This window comes from Malus domestica, chromosome 03 (assembly GCF_042453785.1).
Source record: "Malus domestica chromosome 03, GDT2T_hap1".
Lineage (NCBI taxonomy): Eukaryota > Viridiplantae > Streptophyta > Magnoliopsida > Rosales > Rosaceae > Malus > Malus domestica.
Window position 1 is genome coordinate 36,861,048 of NC_091663.1, and position 21,311 is coordinate 36,882,358.

The following is a 21,311-nucleotide window of genomic DNA, read 5'->3' on the forward strand; positions in this document are numbered from 1 at the left end:
GTAGCCAATACACCTGATCTACTGGCAGCAAGAAACCTCCCTGCCTCATCCCGTGCAACAATTCCCGTGAATCCCCTTCCATCACATGAACCCCAACTAGCATCCACATTTATCTTAACGAAGCCCTGACACGGAGGAGACCAACAAGCTTCAACCAACTGCACCTGTCCCCGAGGATGAGGCGTAATCCTAGGACCATCCCTGGCATTTTTAAATGAGGTGACCGATAAGGAAATGACCAAAATAACCTGCCTAGGATGAATTGGTTGCTGGTTGAAAAGCAAATTACATCGGGCTTTCCAAATATTCCAACAAGTGAATGCAATATACGATAGCATATTTTTCCTCACCTCACTCGCCCCCCTCGCTGAATCAAACCTCTGGAGCAGCCAGCCCGCCCAAGACGAAGTATCCGTCTGGTTAATCCTCATACCCAAGCTTCCCCTGAACCAAACAGCCTCCACCCACGGGCATTGCAAAAATAGATGCACAATTGTTTCATCCTGTTTTAGACAAATAGGGCACAACGGAGATGGGGCAGATCTCCTTCGGAACAGGTTTGCCATAGTAGCCACAACTTTGCTCTCTACAATTTGCATGGAAGCTTTAGTTGGGTTCCAACTTTACACAAACTAAGGGTTTCGACCGATTTCTCATTTACACGGGGTCAAGGGCTCGGATTTTTTGTTTTTAGGCTCCGGACATTAAAGTTCAAAGAGGATTCAAATTTCAAATTTGTGTTCAATCAATAGAATCCAAACGAACAAAAATAAGTTCTAACATCAACATGATTATTCATGCCGTGGGTCAAGTTGACACGAGCAGTGTGTCGGTCTCCACCCCTCAGATGTATAAGTTAGTATCGAACTTTTATACTCATATAAGATATTTCACTTATATGTGAATAAAACCAAAAAAAATATTTTAAAAATCCACGTCAGCACGTAGCACTAATAAATAGACAAAGGGTGTGCGGTTGTGCAGATAGCTGACTCAGACTGCGTAACGTGACGATTCGCATTTGCATTTCGTCCACCGCGCAAATCCAAACTACCAGAAAAACAAATCACGCAACCAAAGCGCGACGTCGCCGCCCAAGGACCTCCGAATCCATGGACCTCATGTCTCATTCCTCCACCTTCCTCCTCCCTACGATCCCGCCCAACCAAACGCCGTCTCCCACCTACGCGCTCGTCTTGCTCAACCAGAGCCTCCCGAGATTCGCTCCTTTGCTCTGGAACCACGGTACTTATCCTCCACCTCTCCATTTTCCTCTTCGTTTTTCAAATTTTCAGCTTTCGATTTTGTTTCTCTGAGCTTTTTTGTGGTGCGTGTTTGTGTAGAGCAGCACAACTACGTATGTGTGCCGATGGCGGTGCCAATCGCGTTTACGACGACATGCCCCTTCTGCTGCCGCACGAAAACGCCGTAGATGTTCGGAAAAGGTTTTTTTTTTTATTGTTTTCCTTGATTTTTTAAATTATTTTTTTGGGGGATTTTTACTGTAAGTAAATTGTAAAGTATGGCTTTTGATTGATTCGATTCTTTAACTGTGTTAGCTTAATTGTAAAAGTTGATTGCTTTTTTAAGCTGTTTAAATCCGTTGCTTTTTCCAGACCGCTTTTTGTTGTTTGAAGCAATTTCTGCTTACTTGCTCGATTTTTCTCGAATTTTTTTTGAAGTTGATTGCTTTTTGAAGCTGTTCAAATCCGTTGCTTTTTCCAGACCGCTTTTTGTTGTTTGAAGCAATTTCTACTTGCTCGATTTTTCTCGAAATTTTATGTTTCTTTAGCTATCTGTTGAAGTTTTGAAACTTAAGTGGGGTGCTGTTTGGAAGGCATATGGTGGAGTGTAATTTTCCCTTGTGTTTATGATGACGAATTTCCGCTTTTTGATACTAAGTGCTGATGTTTGTGCCAGGTACAAGCCCGATGTTATTAAAGGCGACATGGATTCAATCCGAAAGGATGTCTTGGAATTTTATGCTAGTATGGTAAGTGAGCTTGTTTGAACACGGATCTTCTGTGTAATTCTTAGTATGTTTAGCTGTCATTCCTTGTCATATCTACCAAACTTGTGGAATTGTTTGTTAATGTTGTCATCCTTGGAGTTATGTTGCATTTGATGTCGCGGTGGTACTGTTGCTAAATTGCTAATTGATTTGCATACATGCGGTGCTCTGGAGTTTTCTCAGGATGTCTCTTTTGCTATTTGAATGCAGGGAACTCAAATTATTAATGAATCTGAGGATCAGGACACAACCGATTTGCATAAGTGTATAACATACATATGTGACTCGGCACCAAACCTAGATAAGTCTAATGTATGTTGTGTATTATTATCTTTCCAACATTCGTTTTGTTTTTCTACTGGAATTTAGTCTGATTTTGTAGGTGCTTTCGTATAACTTTCGGTAACTAAAACTGTGTCCTTACTCCTTGCAACTTATTGTGAGTTGGGTAGTCAAATTTGTTGATTACAGATTTTGACACTTTGCTAAATAGACTGCTAGTTTGTTTTTCACCTCTATACATGAACTGAGTTTCTTCCCGATGTATTGCCAGCTATGCATTCTGGTTGCTGGGGCACTTGGTGGACGGTTTGACCACGAGATTGGAAACATCAACGTGTTATGTCGATTCTCAAACATTCGAATAATTCTCATATCTGATGATTGCCTCATCCATCTTCTTCCAAGAACACACCGCCATGAGATCCATATTCAGTCTTCTGTTGAAGGCCCTCATTGTGGACTCATACCCATTGGGATGCCATCTGGAAGTACTACAACCACTGGACTTCAATGGGATCTCGGTGAGTATCTCTTAAGAGCGTAAGGCTAGTTAATGCTTACTTTTATTGTATTAGGGGTTCACTTAGCATATACTTTTCTGGTCACCTCTTCCAGTTCTGACCTGCTTAAATGTGACCAAAAAGGGTAAAGGTGTGTCTAATATTGATTTCATTGTTCATGTTTCGAGTTATCTAACAGCCCGTGTACGGCAAGACACTGGTCACATATTCTATCTAATTTGAGTGGGAAACGTATGTGCAAGTCACATATGGTTTGTTGGTGGGAACTGCATTGAGACTTGGGTTGAGGGCTTTCTTTTACAGTGTGGTATCATTGGGATGACATGGTGAAAACATTTGATCTGTTCGTAGCTGTGCAATTTATTACCGGAGCCTAACTCGCGCTTTACTTTTCTTTTCCAGCTGAAACGGAGATGAGGTTTGGTGGTCTGATAAGTACATCAAATATCGTCAATGGAGAGAAAATAACAGTGCAGTCAGATTCAGATCTTCTTTGGACTATAAGCATTAAAAAGATGTAGTGCATTTGGAGATGAGGTGGGCAAAGCTGCAGATCCCACAATCTATTCCTTCCGTTTCCAAGGTTCCTTTCACTTAGCTGTGTAAGTTTGTTTTCGGGTTCAATTTTCATTGGTTTTTGGCGATCCTTATACGAAGAACGTTGCATCATGTTTTCGCTCCCCTCTTTTGAATTCTGTAACGTTGTTTAAACTCCATCCATATCATATTGTATTTTTGTAACTATTCTAAATAAAAGTCATATTTACTATGTAGAAGAAGATGTTGGAGTCCTTCTGCACACAATCTTTTGCAAATTTGTGTTCTTTTCTCAATTTCGGCTTAAATTTTGTTGTCACATTTCCTTTTCTTCTTGCCCCCAGTGGCATCAACATTGACCAAGAGCCTAAAATAGTGTGTAGGCACCGGGGGCAAGGTTTTGACGGAATTTCTTAGGGAGTTGACGAAAAAGTTCATAGCTGTATGTTTTGATGAGTTAAGAGATCAATGGTTAATGATTTTTAGTTGATGGATCATTACATTAATTGAGTTAAAGTTGAGAGACCATTGCTACAATTTTCTCTATTCTAATCACTACAAATGTAACTGTTTGTTAGATCTGAAGTGCCACGTAAGATTTTTCCTGCTCTAATAGAATTGAGAAACTCACTCTAGAAGTTTAAAGTTTTTGCCCACTCTCTAAATTTAGAGACTCACTATCTGACGAAGAATTTTTTTTCAGTTATTAAAAGATGCCATGTCAACTTGTTCCTACACAAAATAATTTTTGTCTAGAGATTGTCACTTGGAACCGAAATACGAACCAAATCGAATTGCACCAAACAGTTTGGTTGCGGTTTTGAAACCAAACCGCATTGTAGGGATCGGTTGGGTTTCAATTTTGGCTTTTGAAAACAACATCAAAATCGAACCGCACCGCAAATACTAAAAAACATTTAATTAGATGTCCATATGAGATGTCATGTTTTAATTGGTTTTTTGTTAGAGTTTCAACATTTAGGGGGGTGTATTCAATTGGGATTTTAAGGGATTTTAATTCTTTTAATGAATCTAGGGGTATTCAATCAGGATTTCAAGTGATTCTCTGAAATTTTAGGTGTATTCAATTAGAATTTTAAGATAGTTTATTAAAATCCTTAGAAATCTGGGTGTATTCAATTAGAATTTTAAAGAAGTTTATAACATTCCAGGTGTATTCAATTAGAAATTGATTTTAAAGAATTTGAGAAAGTTGAGGAATTAGAGAGAATTAGAGAGATTTCGTAGTGTATTTTAAGCATCTACAAATCTCACCTCTTCCCATGAGATTTCAAGGGAATTGAATCAAAATTTTATATGGAATCTCTACAAATCAATTAAACTCCATAAAAATCCATGGATTTATAAATCCATTAAAATCTCTCACATTTTCAATTGAATACACCCCCCTTAGTGTCTACTCAACAACATTAGAATATCGTCATTCATCATTTACTGCATGTTTGCTTGCTGCATATATAGTTGCTGGAGGTTTGTTTGTGCATATATTGTCCTAATTTCAAACAGAAATAGATTATCAAAACATCCTCACACATGCGTTCATTAATTAATGTATTGTGTAGAAAATGATACCGTCTTATGGGTAGATAGGTGTGTATTTTAAAATGTACATTTCTTTCTTAAAAACCGAACTGAAACAGCACCGAACTGGACCAAACGATTTGGTTTCATTTCGGTTTTGGTTTCAAAACCTCATCGAACCAAACCGTAAAAAGTTTCAGTTTTGATTTCGGTTTCACTCAAACCGTGCCCAACCCTATTTTTCTCAACTCGATTCTTATTATTAAATGATGAAAATTAATAAAATACTAAAAATATTGTGGAGTCGGTTGGAGCGTGATTGTAAAGTGGCAAAATTTGGTCTTCAAATTGTTACTTAAGTTAACAAATTTGTATTTGTATTTGAAGAGTTGAGTTTGGTGAAAGGGGCCGACTCTTTTTGTTTTGACTTGTAAAAACCCGCTCGATAACCGCTCAGCTCAGAGAGAGAGGGCAAGTGGAAGCAGAAGCCAGCCGCGAAAAGCTCGGTCCTTCTTCGCGATCCAAGCCTGTGTACTGGTAATCTTCTACATTCTTCAGCTAGGGTTTTGTACCGCATCATCGTCTTCTACCTAAGAACTCTTACCTTTTCATAATTTTCAATTTTTTTAGGGTTTTATTTTATTGCTTTTTTGCTTAATTTCTCTCCCTAATTTGTTTCCAGGCCTCTTGATTTTCTCTAGGTTCGATTTCTGAGCCCTAAAAAATGGTACCTTACTCTCCCTGATTTCTTGTTTTGTGATTTTTGTTTGGTTTCTCGGAAAACGGAGGGAATTGAGCTGAAATTATATGAAACCACACAAATCTTAGGGCTTTTTCCCCTTTTGAGCTTGAAATTTTGGATATTTTTGCTTCACTTTGTTAATTTTTACTATTGCAGCTTCCTCTTTCTTTGCTCAAGACTGCCCAAGGGCATCCTATGGTAAGATCTTGTATTGTGCCTTTGTTGTTTGTGATGATTCTGGAGTTAATATCACAATTTGACATAACCCCATTTTTTCAATTTGTTGTCTACTGAGAATTGTAATTTGTGGGTTTTCGTGTGCTGTTCCAGTTGGTAGAACTAAAAAATGGGGAGACTTACAATGGGCATTTGGTCAACTGTGATACTTGGATGAACATCCATCTTCGAGAAGTTATTTGTACCTCCAAAGTAAGGGTCGTTTCACTCATATTGTTAAGTTTTGGTGGACTTGAATTGTTATATTATGATGTTACGAAGAATTTCATTAAATTTTTGTTCGAATACTGTGTAGGATGGAGATAGGTTTTGGAGAATGCCTGAATGCTACATCCGTGGGAATACTATTAAGTATCTTAGGGTTCCCGATGAGGTATGCTTTGTGCTTGCTATAAACTTTTTGTCTTTACTATTCCCAGCATTCGTTTTCTGTCATCAGACCTGGAGTATGGTTCGTGCTGGTTAAGGACAAAAAGTCCGAACAAAAGTTTGATTATGGTTTAAGGGGAGCCATGTGTAACGTTATAAAAATACACTGACACAACCTTGTTACGTTTTGATCAATTACTTCTGTATAGTGTACAAGGATAACACATGCAATAGGAGTTTTGATTTCATCCTGCTTTATTTGCTCTGATTTTGTTCGAATACTTTAGAAGCTTATTGAATTGATCTAGTTCTGTTGCCTTTTGTATTTCAGGTGATTGACAAAGTCCAGGAAGAAACCAAGAATCGTTCAGGTATGATATTGTTATCTCATTTGGTAGTGTAGATCTTTTTATTTTCTCTCCCTGCATCCAAAATGGGTAAAGGAGACTTCTTGGACCATTCTTTATACGAATGCCTTCGACATTAGACAACTATCTATATTATCTGCATGATATAGCTTTATCCATTGAGAAATTGGTCTCTAACGTTGTGTACTTTGATAAACTTCCCCAGATAGGAAACCACCTGGAGTAGGTCGTGGAAGAGGAAGAGGTAGGGAGGATGGTCCTGGTGGACGACAGGCTAAAGGCATTGGACGTGGCTTGGATGATGGTGCTAAAGGTGCTGGTGGAGGCCGAGGCAGAGGTGGACCTGGTGGGAAGGCCGGAGGAAGCAGAGGTAAACACTTGTTTCTCATCCGCCCCTTTCAACAGACACCCTGATAAGTTCATAGCTTATAAGTCATATCATTATGAATCCATATACTGGACTCAAGGTTTATTCTTTGTTTTTCTGTCAGGTGGGGGTCGAGGCCGAGCTTGATTCAGCTTAGATGGGCAATTTGCTACTTTTAAAGGCATTTATTTAGCCCAACGCTTGTGTCAACTGCTGGGTTTTTGTCGTTGTAAGGAAGGCTTCTTATCATGGTAATGCAATTTATATGGAATGGTTCTTTCAGTAAAAACGTAGCCGATGTGTTTCTGTTCTGTAAGAAATGTTTGAAAATTTGACGTTGACGATATATATTCATCTTTTCACTCTTATTACAATCTGTCTTGGTGGTAGTATCTCCAGTGTGAGATGGTAAACTTTAATTAGCAGTACGAGGAGGTTTACAACTCCACCTCTCGATCGGTCAGGGTGGTACATAGTTGGAAAATTAAACAAGTGACATGAATTCAATTTTCTTTGGATCAATCTCTCATCTGTTTCCATTGAAACTTTAGAACATTGTAAATGGTGAATAAATCATACAAATATGGTACAGGCGACCACTATCCTTACCGAAACAGAAATTCAAGAGTTCAAAACATCCTTTTTTTCTAGTAGGGTTGGTGCCGTGTTGTGTTTCGGGTCCTAGGTGATCTTGAAACCAGCGCGCTTGAAATCCATGATCGGTTTATCTCGGGTGCATTATCTGATAACCAGCAACATAACCGGCCATCTTCACCGCCAGTCCATCCAAAAATGCCGTGACCTTGGCTGGATCCGCTGGGCGTGCTCGACATTGGCAACACGCTTCGAACAACACCTGTATGCCCACCTCCAAGAACTGCTTCAGCGGACCCTATAGCTTTGTTTCCTTCATAACTTACAGGGAAGTAACCTAAAGTGCCAGTATCAGTGCCACCAATTACCCATAACTTTTCTGCTTCTCTTGAGTAGTGGCAATCAACAAAATAATCGACCTGCCAAACGGAGTTTTTACTTGGCTTGGCTAAAAAGAAAAGCACTTTCCTACGCTAAAATGATGGCATGCATACGAAGTTTATCGATATCCTCCAATGTAACAGCATACAAGATGCATATCAAACGAATAATATGAAATTTTCAATTAAGGCTAATCAATAACTAGTAGACTAAAAGAGCAGAATCTGTTAAAGAATGACTTACATCGTCGAGTGTCCAGCCTTTAGAAGCCAGAGAACGAGCATCCTGGAAGCTCGTTTCGCTTGCATCTTTCCAGTCCCAGATACTACATGAGCGGTTATCAGGTTATAAGTCAGGGGAAATATAAGAAGCACAAGTACATGTTTGTACTCAAAAGCCAAGCCATCTGTCTTAACTTCGATCCTGTTTCGCGAGTTACTCCACTTGGGGTAAAAGATGCAAATCACTAACCAACCCAATACATGTTTATGAGACTATAGAATAAAAGTGGTGCATAGTATGACGGGGGTAAATTCATGATCAATTGATAGAAAGAGATACCTTAAGGTCTCAATATGGGTTAAACACCAAAGCTTTTGATATGTCTCTCCAAAAAACCCAACCTTCCCAATCGAAGTGCCAACATTTAGTACCTACATATTTTAGAAGGTAAAATGTCATGACTATGCAACACTATAAACTTTAAACCTCTTCAACTTGAACTTACTGAATCTAGATGATTGTCTTCATTGATATCTCCTTCGGTATCAAATATACACATCAATCCATCAATGGAAGCAGAAAGAAGCTTGTTTTGATGATCAGGGATGAAGTGAACCTATTGAAAACATGAAGTTATATATGCCGCCTAGTTTTATCAAGTTGCACAACCTTCATAATGCAATTTGGCGGAAGAAAATTTTTCACATAGCTAACCTAAACTGTCAAATCCATATGTTAAACAAGAAGAAGATGGATTAGAACGAACCTGGGTAACATCTTCTACATGAGAGTCCTCGAGACATGCTACTTGTTTATCGTTCCTCCAATCCCAGAATAGTATCTGAGTATAACAAGTCAAATAGCAAGAATGGGGAAAACAAATGAGATATTATCTGTCGAAATAAGTGAAGAATCATAAGCATAAAAACTTAAAATAGTTTTGCATCCAATGAGGTCTAGCAGACTAAAGAGTAAATGTGGAATGTTGAGCGCGCTATCCTCTGAAATTTTAGCCTATAACTGACACGATCTTCACTAATGTGGAACATCGAGTTATTGATAACACAAACATAAAACTAGAAAAATAACGAGCTACATGACAATCTTGACTAACTAATGACCAGAGCCGCAAAACACAATTAAAGCTGTTACAATAAATGCAGCACCTGAGTATCACACCCTGCGGCTAGAAGATTGTTCCCTGATCCTCCGAACGAAAAGCTGAAAATCTCTTGAGAAGAGCCGGAATGGAAAGATGAAACCTGCAGCATTAACAATCAAACAAAAACAAGTTAAGAAACATATGTTTATGTATGCAAAACATTGTTTGTTTATGTCTGCAACTGCAACTCGAGAAGCGAACCTGTTGGAATGTGCGCGTGTCCCAAGCTCGAATAGTTCCATCAGATGAGCAAGAGTGCAGGATATGTGGAGTTGATGGACCAGAGAATGCAATTTGGTTGATAGTTGCAGAGTGGCCCTTGCATTCTCCGTAGTACTGGCCCGTCACGGGCGAGTACACCTTCACGGCGTTGGTCGAAAGCGAAACTGCCATTGCCGTCCAATCATCCCTTCCACCAAAACCCCACAAAAATTCAACACCCAATGAATAATCATAAAACCCAAATAAGCACAATCCTTCTGGTTTCAGAACAAATTTACAAAAACGAAGAGATTGAGGTAAAGTGCGAGCTGACGAACGCAACCCAAAGGTGGAGTTGTTCAAATCTCAGAATTTTCCTGGGAAACAAACAGAGTAAAAGTTCGAAAAGGGACATACTTGGGGACGATTTGGAAGACATAGTCGTCGCCGAAGTTTGTTTGGATGGAGTTTTTGAGGGAGATACGCTTGAAAGGATCAGGATTGGACGGTGGTCGTTCCTCCACCTCCATGTCCGTGGCTTCCATCTCTGTCTGTCTCTGTCTCTGTCTCTCCCTTTCCGGCAGTCCGGCTGGACAAATGAACGTAATTTGGGGTTTAGGGTTTTAGTTCCGCTACGGTAGAGGTCAGCTAACTCTCGAAGATTTTAGCCACTTGGTAGCACTACGACATGAATAGTTACAAGTGCGAGGTTTTAAAGTTTGATTCTTGTTTATGAGAAATTTAAATCATATTATTATGACTAGTTCATTGTGAGATTTAGTCTACTTTGCAAAACTTTAGTGTAGATACTATTGTTGGTTAAAAAATACATTAAAAAAAAAACACTTCTAATTTTTAGTTGGTTTGAAGAGCTAATAACATTAGATTGTTAGATATTTAATTGTTAAGAGAGAAGAAAATCGGATAAAATTGAACCTGTACTAATATGCATAAGCATTCAACTACAATAAAACGTCATATGCAACCAATCTATCATAAACTTAATGTGTCATTTTCGCCACATTGTAACCTTAAAATTCATGCAGTGTGTTCGAAAAATGTACCAACACACAAAACTTCGTGTGCAACGTTTTAGGCATAAGCAGTATTCTAAAAGATCCTGCGTAAACACTGGAAGTGAGTCATTGCCCCGATTAATCTCGAAACGTTAAAAAAATAAAAAAAGAAACCTATACCCGCCTAACTTCCCACCCAACCCACCTAGACCTGCCTAGGCAACCGCCTAGACAGTTTAGGCTAGTTGGGCGGTTTAGTGACTTGTTGCTTTTTTTGCTTTTATTTAAGAAAATAACTTACTTTGCGACTCTCGCTTAGACAAAAAATTAGTAACTTCCGTTTCACATTTTATTTTTCAAGAAGTTTTAAGAGACTTGTTAGATACTTAGAAGAACATCCATTATATCCTAATTCCCCTACATTTTCAATATGTTCTAGTATTTCATAATTTATAATTCTATAATAAAATTTATATATCTCAAAATAAACATTTATTTATATTATATTTGGCCTATAACTCTTTGGCCCATTCGGTTGGAGATGGTTTTTTGTCAAAGAGCTATGTATGACTTATCGCCCTTTGGCCACATCGGTTGGAGATGATATAAAATATGACATAGCAATGTTCATTAAAATATAATTTCTTGCAGGGCTATAAGGCTAAAGGGAGCCCTTTAGTCATCCTTCGGTTGAAAATGGCCTAACTCTCTTAGTTTTTAGCCACTTGGTACTACTACAATATTCTTATTCACTTATAAGTGAGAGGTCTTAGGTTTGATTCTCGTTTATGGGAAATTTGAACCACATTATTATGGCTAATTCATTGTGAAGCTTAGCCCACTCCATGACACCTTAGTGCATATACTATTGTTTGTTAAAAAATACATAAAATAAAAAAACCTCTTCTAATTTTTAGTTTGTTTGAAGAGCGATGACATTAGATTGTATGATACTTAATTGTTAAGAGAGAAGAAAATCGGATAGAGTCGAACCCGCACTAATGTACATAAGCACTCAACTACAATAAAGCGTCATATGCAACCAATCTATCATAAACTTATGTGTCATTTTCGCCACATTGTAACCTTAAAATTCATGCAGTGTGTTCGAAAAATGTACCAACACACAAAACTTCGTATGCAACGTTTTAGGCATAAGCAGTATTCTAAAAGATCATGTGTAAACGCTGAAAGCAAATCACCGTCCTGATTAATCTATAAGCGTACATAAAGAAAGAAACTTATACCTACCTAACCTCCCACCCAACCCACCTACACAGTTTAGGCGAGCTGGGTGGTTTAGTGACTTTTTGCTTTATTTGTTTTTATTTAAGAAAATGACTTGCTTCATGACTTAGACAAAAAATTAGTAACTTTTATCATATATTTTATTTTTTCAAAAAGTTTTAAGAAACTTGTTAAATACTTAGAGGAACATTCATTATATGCTAGTTCCCCTACGTTTTCAATATGTTCTAGTATTTCATAGTTTATAATCCTATAATGAAATTTATATATCTCAAAATATTTCTGTAATTATAAAATATAAATAAATTTCATTCAATTAAAAAGTCACCTTGATCCCGCCTAGCCCGGACGCCATGCACTAGACTCCACTAGACTCCAACAGCCCGTCCGACTAGCGCCTTTTAGAACTTGAGCATCCGTAGTAATACTATTGAATTTTCCTCTTTTTGGCTTAAATACTGAATAAACAACTTACATAACTAAAAATTTATCAAAAACAACGTTCAGTCCAGGCTTTGAACCCACGATTTTTATTTTTATTAATTTTTAATTTTCCAATTTAAAGATACGTCTATAACAAACACAACATAACTCAGAGGGTAAGAGGACACAATGTAACTCATAGTGTAAAAGGGTTAACCCATAAGCAGGCAAACAAATCAAATATCCATCACTCAGAGGGCCTGGGTGCCTTAAAAAGGACACTAGTAGGAGGATTAAAATCCTTAAAATCCAGATCCGAGAAACAAATAACTAAAAGTACAACACGCTGCGTACCGCAACTTCTCTAAACCCAGAAGAACTCATCATTTAGCTAACACGAATGACGGGCGAGGATTGATTCGCACGGTTAGATAAAAACACACCTTTAGTAACTGAGGTGAAAAAAAGAGAAGAAAACACTCCATAGCCATGCAAGAGCTTGGCTGACCCTATCGGCAAGGGTCAGTAACACAAAATTATGCGTTCGTGGTAGCTTCCTTTTTCTCTTCTGAAGTACCAGCTCCGTCCTTACCAGCATCCTGCTCTTCGGCTTCCTTGTCGGTGGCCTCATCTTCTGGCTTTGACAGTTCTAGGTCTACATTAAAAAGCAAACATTATTGGTAACCAAGACAGAACATGCGACGATTGCTTTAGCAATCTTTATATTACTTATCATCCAACAAATGAACAGATTAAAGTAATTTTACATGCAACGATAAGCAGGCAAAAAATCCAAAGCAAGAGCTTATTCGAGGTAGAAATATTTAAGACAGAGAATTTGACCCTAAGATTAGAGAGCAGGAGCATTACCCCAATGCAATGGTCTGCATCAAAACCACAACGTAAACTCCTCCTAGGCACCCGAAACCTCAGGACTGAGACTGTCTAGGTAGAGTTATGTCCCAGCACCATTCGTACATTTAAAAATGTGGAAATAACTTTTAATATCGTGGAATGTTTAATCCTATATCTTGGTGTTTTGAATTCTAGACCTACACTTCCTAGTGAGATGTTTATCCATACTCGGCATGCCACTAAAGATTAAGCGAATAGTCTTCTTACCTTCGTCACTATCATCGAAGTCACCCATTCCTCCCATATCATCACCTCCCATGCCACCGAATTTCTGCATAGTATAATTAGAGTCAGAACAAAATATAGAAACATCAAAACAATCCAGGCAAGGGAAAACACCATAACTTAATATTTACTAACCGAGAAATCCATTCCTCCCAAATCCATGTCACCAAGACCTGATCCTGCTGAAAACAAGAAGTGGCAGTTTAATCACAAAGTACAACAAACATGCTGTTTTCGTCAAATTAAACATTCTGAGGAAATGCAACAGAATATGCGAGCTGCATACCGGCAGTGTCATCATCCTCATCTACCCATTTGTCCCAATCTACTTTGACATAATGCGGCGTCTTTCCATCTCCACTCAATAGCTTATTCCACCATGCTGGCTCCGCCTTCTCCACAATACAAAAGATACTCCTCACGCCAACATTAATTTTGCTTTCCTACAACACAACGCAACATACATGTCATACAACAAAATAAGAACCAGCATAAACAACAACATCTCGTAATAACGTAAGAGCATTTGTGATTGCATATACAAATCCTCACCTCCACATTAACCTTATCAAAAAGATCCAGTTTGAGTTCATACTGGTGATTCTCCGCACCAGCACTAGCCGAGAAGCTGAACACTCCCTCGGGTTCAAGCTTAACCTTGGCGTCCTTCGCATCAGGCAAAAGCACAGTAATGAAAACCTTATCCACCCTTTGAGCCCACTTCACCTCCGGATGACGACTGCGAAATTCGCAGCACGTTTAGCCAAAAACAAGCCCCAAACATGCATCAAAATCAAGTGAATATCACCCATACAAAAACTAAAATCAAATTCTCTCCGTGATTTCTTTCTGTTTTCTATAAATTTCGAACCCAAATATCAACAGAGAATTAGGGACAAATAAGTATACTTAAATCACTATAACAATTGTTCAATCCAACAGATAAAAAATACCCAATAAAGCAAAAAGATTCCCATATATTAATTCAATTTCTCGAACAATATTAAACATAGAAACACGAATAAAATTGAATTTAACCATAAATTACAGAGTTTACAAGTCTACAGAGAGCAATCGGTATCAGAAAAAACATACAAAAATTGCATACCAAAGAAAACAATGGCAGGAATGTAAAGACGAAGAAATCAGAGGGCGAAAGCAGAAGAATTGAATAAAATTGAAGAGAGAAAGATGAGATTTTTACCTCATGTTTTTGCAGGTAAGGAGAGAGAGAGAGAGAGAGAGAGAGAGAGAGAGAGTGTATGTAAAACCCTAGAAGCTGGAAAGAAAGCAGAGAGAGCAGAGCTTGAGTTTTACGGCCTTGCGGGAAGCCTACGCAATAGCAATAAAGAAAGGAGAGTAAGAGAGATTACGCGATGCTTCTAGACTTGTAGGCTTTCTGGGCTTTCGTACAAGGCCCAAACTCTGTGAAATCAGTCACAGTAAAATGAAGTGGCCCATTAACTCATTTTCCTAGGCCCATTATGTGTTAATTTTTATTTTTTTTAATATACAAAACGATGTTTAGAGAAATGAGTGAGTTGAGCACAGGATCTCGAGTGCATGAGTAAATAAATCTTTCATGTTATTATGTATGTTTTAATAACCCCCAGCCGAACGGGCACGTAGGCATCACTTTAATTTTTGCTTTGCACATATACCCTCATGTTGGGAGGGGCTTATAGCTCAAGTAACGACATTTTTTTGCAGGCATCACTTTAATTTTTGCTTTGCACATATACCCTCATGTTGGGAGGGGCTTATAGCTCAAGTAACGACATTTTTTTGCACATCTGATGCCTCCCAAAATTTACATGGATCATAACATGAGGGTAGTTTGGTGTTGTTGTGTTTTGAAATAAAAAACTGCTTCTATTGTGCTGTGAGAATAAGTTTATTTTTGCCGCTTCACGTTTCAGCTTTTTTTCATCCAAAATTGTGAAAATAAGCTGTTTTTAAGTATTTACCAAACACCTTTTTTAGCTCAGTTTTTTTTTGTACCCACTTTTTATAAAAGCACATCAATACCAAACCAGTACTATATATACTAAGTTATGAAATTTTTATGCACACGTGATGCCTACGTGGCATCGACACGAAGGAATTCAAAGCAACTCTCCCTCCCAAAATTTGTCAAAACATGCATAATATATATATATATATATATATATGTATGTATGTATGTATATGTATATGTATATGTATATAACACGAGGGTATATGCATGGGCTAAGTTTTCTTTGCGCACGTAACGCCTGCATGACATCGACATAAGAAAAGAAATATCACCTTCGCATAGCATTTTGAACGGAAAATTTTGTAGGCATGGCTGATGAGAGTCAAAATGACTTTTGAATGACGAAATGGTATTCACGAACACTTTTAGGAATCGAGAATCTTTCTGGATCTTGCAGTCTGGTGCGAACAGATCGAGAAATCTGGATCACTTATTTTCATATGACTCTCATTAGTTTATTTCACTAGCCCATCTTACACAAACTAGGAAACCAGATCTCTCTCTACCTCTCTTTTGGACGGTTTAGATATCTCAATCAATTAGTTTAGGACTGCGAGATCTGGAGAGATCTGAACTCTTAAGATAAATTTTCTCAAAATAACAAATTTATTAGATTAATTTCAACAACATAGCAAAAACATGCATAAGACAACAAAAGCACTAACGTCAATAGAGAGAAAAACGAGCTCAGATTAACAAAATACTAATAGACAAAATTGGCACAAACAACCGCAAATACACACATTGTTCAGGATGATATTCTCCCGGATCCTTTTTGTAAGGATTTCGAAAAATCACCTTATTACGTCTGTTCATTGTACGTGCATGCAGTTTTTATTAGGTATCATTTGTGTTCAATTTTAAATATAAATATTCAACATAATTTCTAATTGCAGAATAATCGATGATCGGACATATGATTCTCGAAATCCTCAAAAAAAAAAGAATCCTGATAGCATCATATCAGATAAAGAGAATCCGGATCCTTTTGAAGGCAGCATGGAATAATATCAGGGAGAATCCAGGTACGGTTGATATGTCAGCTCCATTAGGTGTTTGGTAAACTGGACGGCTTAACTTCGGCCAAGGTCCATGCTCAGATAAAGCGCGTGGACATAGGATATTAGGGTTTCTAATCCTTATTTGGAAAAGAAAGAATCTGCTAAAATGCAAGTATTTATGAAGAAAAATACACAGTGGTTGCAACAAGCAGTTCAGAACGCAGATCATCGTACCGTTTTCTCTTCTACCTCTTTTGATTGTTTGTACTTAAAACGTAGCTTTCGCCAAAGCCATTTAATTTGGTCCAACAATGCATTTAATTCTGATCCAACATGATCGATAAATTGGTCCAACTATTACGACGGTGTTTCATTTAATTTTGATGAACTTATAAATGCGAGACTCGAGTGAAATTGGACAATCGTCCACCTACTAAAGCTTACAAATTTCTATCTAGAGAATTAAGACTCTGTGGTCTTATTTGGTGTCTACGATTAGAACAATTAAATGACTTCCTAGATCTGACGTATATCTTGAATGAGAAGTGGACTTCAATTTCGATTTTATATCCTAGTTAAGTAAATTAAAAATGGATTAACCATGAAGAAAATTTATCCTTTCCGAAACTGCCATTTTGAGGGGGATGATCATCTAGAATGGAGAAGTGTTCGTCATGCCTAATCCATCTTATGTTTTTAACAAGGACACAAACTTGAGGTTAACATCTCTCATTCAAGATACATTGAATCAAAGGACCTAACCAATTCATTCGAAACCAAAGGATACCTACTTGACTAAGTCTCAATCCCATCGAATCTTGTTTACATACTAGCATCAGAACAGTGTGAGATAATTGAAAGGAAAGGAAAGCTCAGTGTGTGAATCCAATGTAAAGACACTTTAAGACAATAATACGACATGTGGGGCTTTGACTACGGTACCACTTTCATTATTATGTGTTTGTAATTTACATGTTTAGCTTGAAAATTCGTCTGAACTGTGTTTGTGCAATCATCCATTCAACTCCAACCATACGCAGGACTATCAAAGGCAGGGACAATATAGAGTGAGGCCCTGATGGGGACTAGATTAGTCCACCCTTCGATCAGTCCTTGAGAGAAGACACAACAGAAATTTACGTCTACGTTGTTTTGCTTGTTTGGTTTCCTGGATGCTTCAATCAAATGTTAACAAATAAAAATAGTGTTCATCTTTTCAACTTGGGCGTCTATCTATACGTCCAGATTAGGGTTTCCTCAACTCTCTCCATCATATAATGTCAGCTGTGACGTAATTAATATTTGTAATGAAAGGAGGATACTTGCGAACCTGAAATCTGGACCATATTCCTAGATAAAAAATGTTGTTTGAGTAAATTATATGGTGTGCTATCCGTATATCATTTTTTATCTTTCACATACCTTTCTTAATTTGTGACCATTGGATCGAATAAAAATGAGAAGATCAAAGGTCAACAATTTACATAAGGTATTTGAAAGGTAAAAAAGAATGCATGGATAACACCACCAAAATATATAAGATCATATAATTTATATATAAATATTCATGCATATGGTCACGAGATAAAATATTTCAAATGTGAGGAAAGAAATGTTCGCATGCGAAGTTGCTATACAATTACAATGAATGTGTCGTGTTGAATTATTGCACCGAATGCATCTGTTGGGTGAAGAACATGCTATCCAACTAATTATTGGTAATTCAATGTGAAGAACAAAGTGTCGGCTATCTATTTGACACACTTTTTTTTTTTTTGAACTAAAGATTAGCATCGTAAGATAAATTTACATAGACAAAATTACATGCTATATATAACTAATATGAAGAAATTTTTACTTTTAACATCAGATAAAGGTTTAATTTTTGTTATTATTTAAATTCCACTTTTTATATTTTAATCAGTCTCACATATTTTACTGTACTTATCTTTTGTGTTCCAATTTCTTCCATTTCAACTAATTAAATGAGGTATTAGTTTCACTGATGTAACAGGATTATTTGGTCTCCTTTTTTCGGACATCTGAAAATAGGTTGCCCACTGTAAGAGTAAGGTTTAGAATTAGACAGAAAAATGACTTTGAGGCACGTTAATATGTTTTTTTTAAAGTGATATTTGCCACCACTCTAATATGAGTTTGCTAACGGGTCTAAAGCAAATCACTTCCATGATACAACAAAGTTTGAAATTTTAGTTTAGCAAGAACTGAAATTCCCTTAAAATCTTCTAAAATGAAACTGTATGATTTTGATGAAGAGAAAGAGGATAAGAAATTATTGTTTGAAGAATTGTATATCTAAATATGCAGCCAACTTGGACTATTTATAGATTATATGGTACCCGTTGAACTTATTTCAAAATGTGCATAGAAAGGTCACATCCTTCAACTGAAAGTGTGTAAAGATCAAATCTTTCCAGCATTCTTTCATTTGCACCGAATGGATGAAAGTATGGTCATTTCATACATGTGCCTTTTACCAAAAGACAAGGCGCTGCAGCCTTTAGTTGTGCTTCTTCGCACAAGGCACTCCAGTCTTTCTCTCATCATGCATGCAACACCATATTTCATGTGTGTGTATATGGACTAGGATTCTCTCCCCTCTTCATTCCATTCTCTTTCATCTCATCCTTTCACATTCTTTATTTTGTCTTTATCTTTCTATAAAAAATTAATATAAGATGTTGACGTGGCTTAACCGTGACCGTTCAAACAGGAGGAGAGAGAAGGAGAGGGGAAAAAAGAGGGAATATAATCATACTCCTACATATATATATATATAGAAAAAAAAAATATATATATATATATATATGGAAAAATTAGTATCCGGTCCCTAGTTTTCACTGTTCATTGACTAAGACCTTATTAGTTCTCAAATTTTGATTCAAGTCCCTAGCACTAATGTGATAATGAATTTACATGTTTATTATATAATTTTTTTAATATAAAAATTAGTAATTAATTTAGGGTTTAATACTCACACCTCTATTAAACTTCTAATTAATTTATAATTCAAACATTTCCAAAATAATAAAAAATTAAATTAAATTAAGTTTGTACCTATTAGTTTTTTTTTTTATATATATATAAAAAGATGCTCAATTTTTTAATCTTAAATGTACCCATTCATATAATTTTTCAATTTTTTTAATCTTAAATGTACCCATTCTCAAATATATCAATTTGTTGTACGTAAAATGTACCATTTTTTAATATAAAATCCATTCAAATTTTTTAATCCATGTTTAAACTTATATGGGTACATTCTTTTTCGTTGATTTGAGAATGTATCCATGTTTTGGTACAATAACTTTTTTTGTTAATTTTGGTTAATGTACCCATACATATATGTGTATATACACACACACACACACACACAATATAATAGAGAGTATAATTTATATTTTATTATTTTTAATCCCATAAATTATGGGTTTTATTTAAAATCTCATTAATATAAACAATTACAAATTTCAATTTTTTATTTTTAATTAAAAAATATAGTAACTTCCATTATTATATAAATGTCAGGGACCTCAATAAAAAACTAAAAACTAATAAGGTTTCAATCAAATAATATTGATAGTTAGAGATCACATCTAAAGTGTCTATATATATATATATATATATATATATATATATATATATATATATATATATTAATGAAATACACCGACACCCCACAAGGGGAAGAAGTGGCGTTGAATAACACTTGTGAGGGAGAGAACGCGAAAAGGGTAAAGCGAAAGGGAGCAGTCGAGGAAGTGGAGGGGCTAGGAGAAAGGGTGGAGAGGATGGGAAGAGTGGTGGAGAGGATGGAAGGAGTGAGGAGAAGTTGTCACCGGCTCTAAGCCGGAGCAAGGAGCCAACGACTGAGGTGGGTTGCAGATCTAGAATTTTTCCTTTAGGGATGCTGCATGAGAGGCTGCGTTTTCGAAAACTTAAAAAAAACGCCAAATTATCTTCTTAGCTATCCTAAAACCCTAAGGGGTCGTTTGTTTGACATCGTTAGCATTCACTGGACAGGACTGGACTAACAGTCCGTGTAGTCCTGTGTTTGGCGTAGCAAGGGACTAACTTAAATGACGTTAAGTCGGACTCGCCTCGACTCCATACTTCGCTAAGCTTCGCTAGCTAGTCCCGACTGAAACCTTGGTATTAGCTAGGACAAAGTCACTGCCCCTTGTCTTCCCAGAATCCCTCGAGCCACCACCACAAGCTTGCATCGCAAAGGAGTGCAGAACTACCCAGAATCCGATTACGACCCAGAACCCCTAAAAATCTTAGAACCAGAACCACCCAAACGGGAAAACTCGCCATGGCCGCCGATGGAATTGGGGGAGAGAAGGATTTGGCCGGATGGATTTAGATGAGAAAACAAAGGAAAGAGAGAGAGAGAGGTTGTCGGATGAGAAAACTCACCATTGCCGCCGACGGAATTGGAAGTAGCAGCGTTGGGGTTTTTGTTGGGAATTGGAAATTTGGGGAAAAATTAGGAATTGAGAATTGAAGGTGAGGCATGTTTCCATTTTGTAATTATCAATCTGTGCACTGTGACTAACTTGGGGAATACAGGTGAAGAAACGGAAGGGGGAAGGGAATGGAGTTCTAGAAATGAAAAGAAAAGAGAAGAAAAAAAAACGAAAAAGAAAAATAGACGGAGAACAGAAGAGAGTTCTAGAAAATAAATATAATAAGACAAAAGAAAAGAAAAAGAAAAACAGATAGAGAGTTCCAGAAAATGAAAGAAAAAAAAGAAATAAAAAAGAAAAAGAATTTTATTATCCTACTTCTTAGTCCGACACTGTACCAAACGTTTCACTAAGTTAGTCCAGCTTAGTCTAGTCTAAGCCAGTCCAGGTTAGTCTTGCAGCTAGTCCAGTCCGAGATAGTCCGGTGCAACAAACTCCCC

At 37.1% G+C, this 21,311-nt stretch overlaps 4 protein-coding genes across 8 annotated transcripts; 2 read left to right on the top strand and 2 right to left on the bottom strand.

Annotated features, from left to right (window-relative positions):
* Positions 1 to 945: 945 nt before the first annotated feature.
* LOC103432577 (thiamine pyrophosphokinase 1-like) lies at positions 946 to 3,629 on the top strand. Of its 3 annotated transcripts, XM_070818515.1 has the most exons (7): positions 946 to 1,035; positions 1,091 to 1,245; positions 1,349 to 1,445; positions 1,921 to 1,993; positions 2,222 to 2,323; positions 2,565 to 2,814; positions 3,217 to 3,629. In XM_070818515.1, the coding sequence occupies exons 2-7, from the start codon at positions 1,113 to 1,115 to the stop codon at positions 3,333 to 3,335; spliced, it is 774 nt and encodes a 257-aa protein (XP_070674616.1). In that variant the 5' UTR covers positions 946 to 1,035; positions 1,091 to 1,112; the 3' UTR covers positions 3,336 to 3,629. The 3 variants fall into 3 exon arrangements, with proteins under 3 accessions (XP_070674616.1, XP_008368994.1, XP_008368995.1); XM_008370772.4 differs by having other exon boundaries at positions 980 to 1,245; XM_008370773.4 differs by having other exon boundaries at positions 995 to 1,245; positions 1,344 to 1,445.
* Positions 3,630 to 5,161: 1,532 nt separating this feature from the next.
* On the top strand, positions 5,162 to 7,344 carry LOC103432578 (probable U6 snRNA-associated Sm-like protein LSm4). Of its 2 annotated transcripts, none has more exons than XM_070818516.1 (8): positions 5,162 to 5,430; positions 5,576 to 5,620; positions 5,792 to 5,833; positions 5,966 to 6,064; positions 6,168 to 6,245; positions 6,573 to 6,612; positions 6,815 to 6,979; positions 7,101 to 7,344. In XM_070818516.1, the coding sequence occupies exons 2-8, from the start codon at positions 5,618 to 5,620 to the stop codon at positions 7,121 to 7,123; spliced, it is 450 nt and encodes a 149-aa protein (XP_070674617.1). In that variant the 5' UTR covers positions 5,162 to 5,430; positions 5,576 to 5,617; the 3' UTR covers positions 7,124 to 7,344. The 2 variants fall into 2 exon arrangements, with proteins under 2 accessions (XP_070674617.1, XP_070674618.1); XM_070818517.1 differs by having other exon boundaries at positions 5,388 to 5,483.
* Positions 7,345 to 7,483: 139 nt separating this feature from the next.
* On the bottom strand, positions 7,484 to 10,246 carry LOC103432580 (WD repeat-containing protein GTS1). Its single transcript, XM_008370776.4, has 8 exons — positions 9,954 to 10,246; positions 9,537 to 9,744; positions 9,340 to 9,435; positions 8,940 to 9,014; positions 8,679 to 8,789; positions 8,513 to 8,604; positions 8,195 to 8,276; positions 7,484 to 7,989 (listed from the first exon to the last, which is right to left on the bottom strand). Exons 1-8 carry the CDS (start codon positions 10,079 to 10,081, stop codon positions 7,624 to 7,626), a joined length of 1,158 nt encoding a protein of 385 aa, XP_008368998.1. The 5' UTR covers positions 10,082 to 10,246; the 3' UTR covers positions 7,484 to 7,623.
* Positions 10,247 to 12,400: 2,154 nt separating this feature from the next.
* Positions 12,401 to 14,936, bottom strand: LOC103432581 (uncharacterized protein OsI_027940-like). Of its 2 annotated transcripts, none has more exons than XM_017331550.3 (6): positions 14,568 to 14,936; positions 13,916 to 14,102; positions 13,650 to 13,806; positions 13,499 to 13,545; positions 13,346 to 13,409; positions 12,401 to 12,878 (listed from the first exon to the last, which is right to left on the bottom strand). In XM_017331550.3, exons 1-6 carry the CDS (start codon positions 14,570 to 14,572, stop codon positions 12,760 to 12,762), a joined length of 579 nt encoding a protein of 192 aa, XP_017187039.2. In that variant the 5' UTR covers positions 14,573 to 14,936; the 3' UTR covers positions 12,401 to 12,759. The 2 variants fall into 2 exon arrangements, with proteins under 2 accessions (XP_017187039.2, XP_017187040.2); XM_017331551.3 differs by having other exon boundaries at positions 13,499 to 13,542; positions 14,568 to 14,731.
* Between the last annotated feature and the right edge of the window lie 6,375 nt (positions 14,937 to 21,311).

Excerpts from the sequence above, each read along its gene's own strand:
- LOC103432577 (XM_070818515.1), top strand. The coding sequence starts at position 1,113 with ATGGACCTCATGTCTCATTCCTCCACCTTCCTCCTCCCTACGATCCCG. Across the intron at positions 1,446-1,920 it reads GCCGTAGATGTTCGGAAAAG|GTACAAGCCCGATGTTATTA; the intron begins GTTTTTTTTTTT and ends TGTTTGTGCCAG. Across the intron at positions 1,994-2,221 it reads TGGAATTTTATGCTAGTATG|GGAACTCAAATTATTAATGA; the intron begins GTAAGTGAGCTT and ends ATTTGAATGCAG.
- LOC103432578 (XM_070818516.1), top strand. Across the intron at positions 5,834-5,965 it reads CTGCCCAAGGGCATCCTATG|TTGGTAGAACTAAAAAATGG; the intron begins GTAAGATCTTGT and ends GTGCTGTTCCAG. Across the intron at positions 6,246-6,572 it reads ATCTTAGGGTTCCCGATGAG|GTGATTGACAAAGTCCAGGA; the intron begins GTATGCTTTGTG and ends TTTGTATTTCAG.
- LOC103432580 (XM_008370776.4), bottom strand. The coding sequence starts at position 10,081 with ATGGAAGCCACGGACATGGAGGTGGAGGAACGACCACCGTCCAATCCT. Across the intron at positions 9,015-9,339 it reads CCGCAGGGTGTGATACTCAG|ATACTATTCTGGGATTGGAG; the intron begins GTGCTGCATTTA and ends TGTTATACTCAG. Across the intron at positions 7,990-8,194 it reads AAGGCTGGACACTCGACGAT|GTCGATTATTTTGTTGATTG; the intron begins GTAAGTCATTCT and ends TCCGTTTGGCAG.
- LOC103432581 (XM_017331550.3), bottom strand. Across the intron at positions 13,807-13,915 it reads TTGATAAGGTTAATGTGGAG|GAAAGCAAAATTAATGTTGG; the intron begins GTGAGGATTTGT and ends GTTGTGTTGTAG. Across the intron at positions 13,410-13,498 it reads TGGGAGGAATGGATTTCTCG|AAATTCGGTGGCATGGGAGG; the intron begins GTTAGTAAATAT and ends TATACTATGCAG.